This window comes from Wasmannia auropunctata, unplaced genomic scaffold (genome assembly GCF_000956235.1).
Source record: "Wasmannia auropunctata unplaced genomic scaffold, wasmannia.A_1.0 LD336053.1, whole genome shotgun sequence".
In the NCBI taxonomy this organism is placed as follows: Eukaryota; Metazoa; Arthropoda; class Insecta; order Hymenoptera; family Formicidae; genus Wasmannia; species Wasmannia auropunctata.
The window spans coordinates 153,307-154,012 of NW_012026837.1; the positions used below are offsets into that span (position 1 = coordinate 153,307).

Here is a 706-nt window from a genome sequence, read left to right on the forward strand (position 1 = left end):
CTTTTGTAATATCACAGAATAACTAATCATATAAAAATATAACCTTAATCTAAACATACATTTATTATTATGGCATCGTCATGTTTTAGATAGTACAGTTGACGCATGCGTCGTAAAGTATTGTACGAAGAATTTCGGCTACTGTCGTAACTGTGTATGGTTAAACTGTGACTAAGATCCATACGGATCTGACAACCAAGGGCTATGAGAAGAAGAAGGCTCCTGCCTAGTCAGGCACGAACTCCGCGTTAACAGTGGCGACATTATATCGTGGTAGAAATTAGAAACTTGTTTTGTTTGTCGTACTAAGCCCGTTCTAATACGTCATATTTCGGTTAAGTCGTAAACCGCGATAATCTAAAAAATATGTTGTATGCCAATATTGTAAGTAGTAAAAATTGATCAATCACAGTCGAATATGAAAAAAATATTCAACTTTAAGAGAATAATGGACCTATTGTGAAAAGTGTTGACAATGAATTTTGTGTTGCGTGCCATTTCTTTATTACGTGCTTAATTGTGAAAATGTAACTTGTCTCGACTTATCAAAGTCATAAAAATAGACGGAAACTAAAGTTATTATTGAATTTTATACATAAAAGCATATTTTTCGGTCCTTTCAACAGCTGTCAAATCGTAAGTTTTCTTATCTGAATTAGAGTCTTAGAATACAGAGATGCGACACTTTTTTTTTTTTTTTTTTTTT

The 706-nt window shown here is 32.6% G+C and overlaps 1 protein-coding gene across 1 annotated transcript in view; it reads right to left on the reverse strand.

The window, feature by feature from the left end:
* Window positions 1-171: 171 nt before the first annotated feature.
* LOC105451279 overlaps window positions 172-706 on the reverse strand; it is a 3,192-nt gene continuing 2,657 nt past the window's right edge. Inside the window, exon 2 of the mRNA XM_011691649.1 lies at window positions 172-305. Coding sequence (XP_011689951.1) covers window positions 172-305 — 134 coding nt within the window. The remainder of the gene's footprint in view (window positions 306-706) is intronic.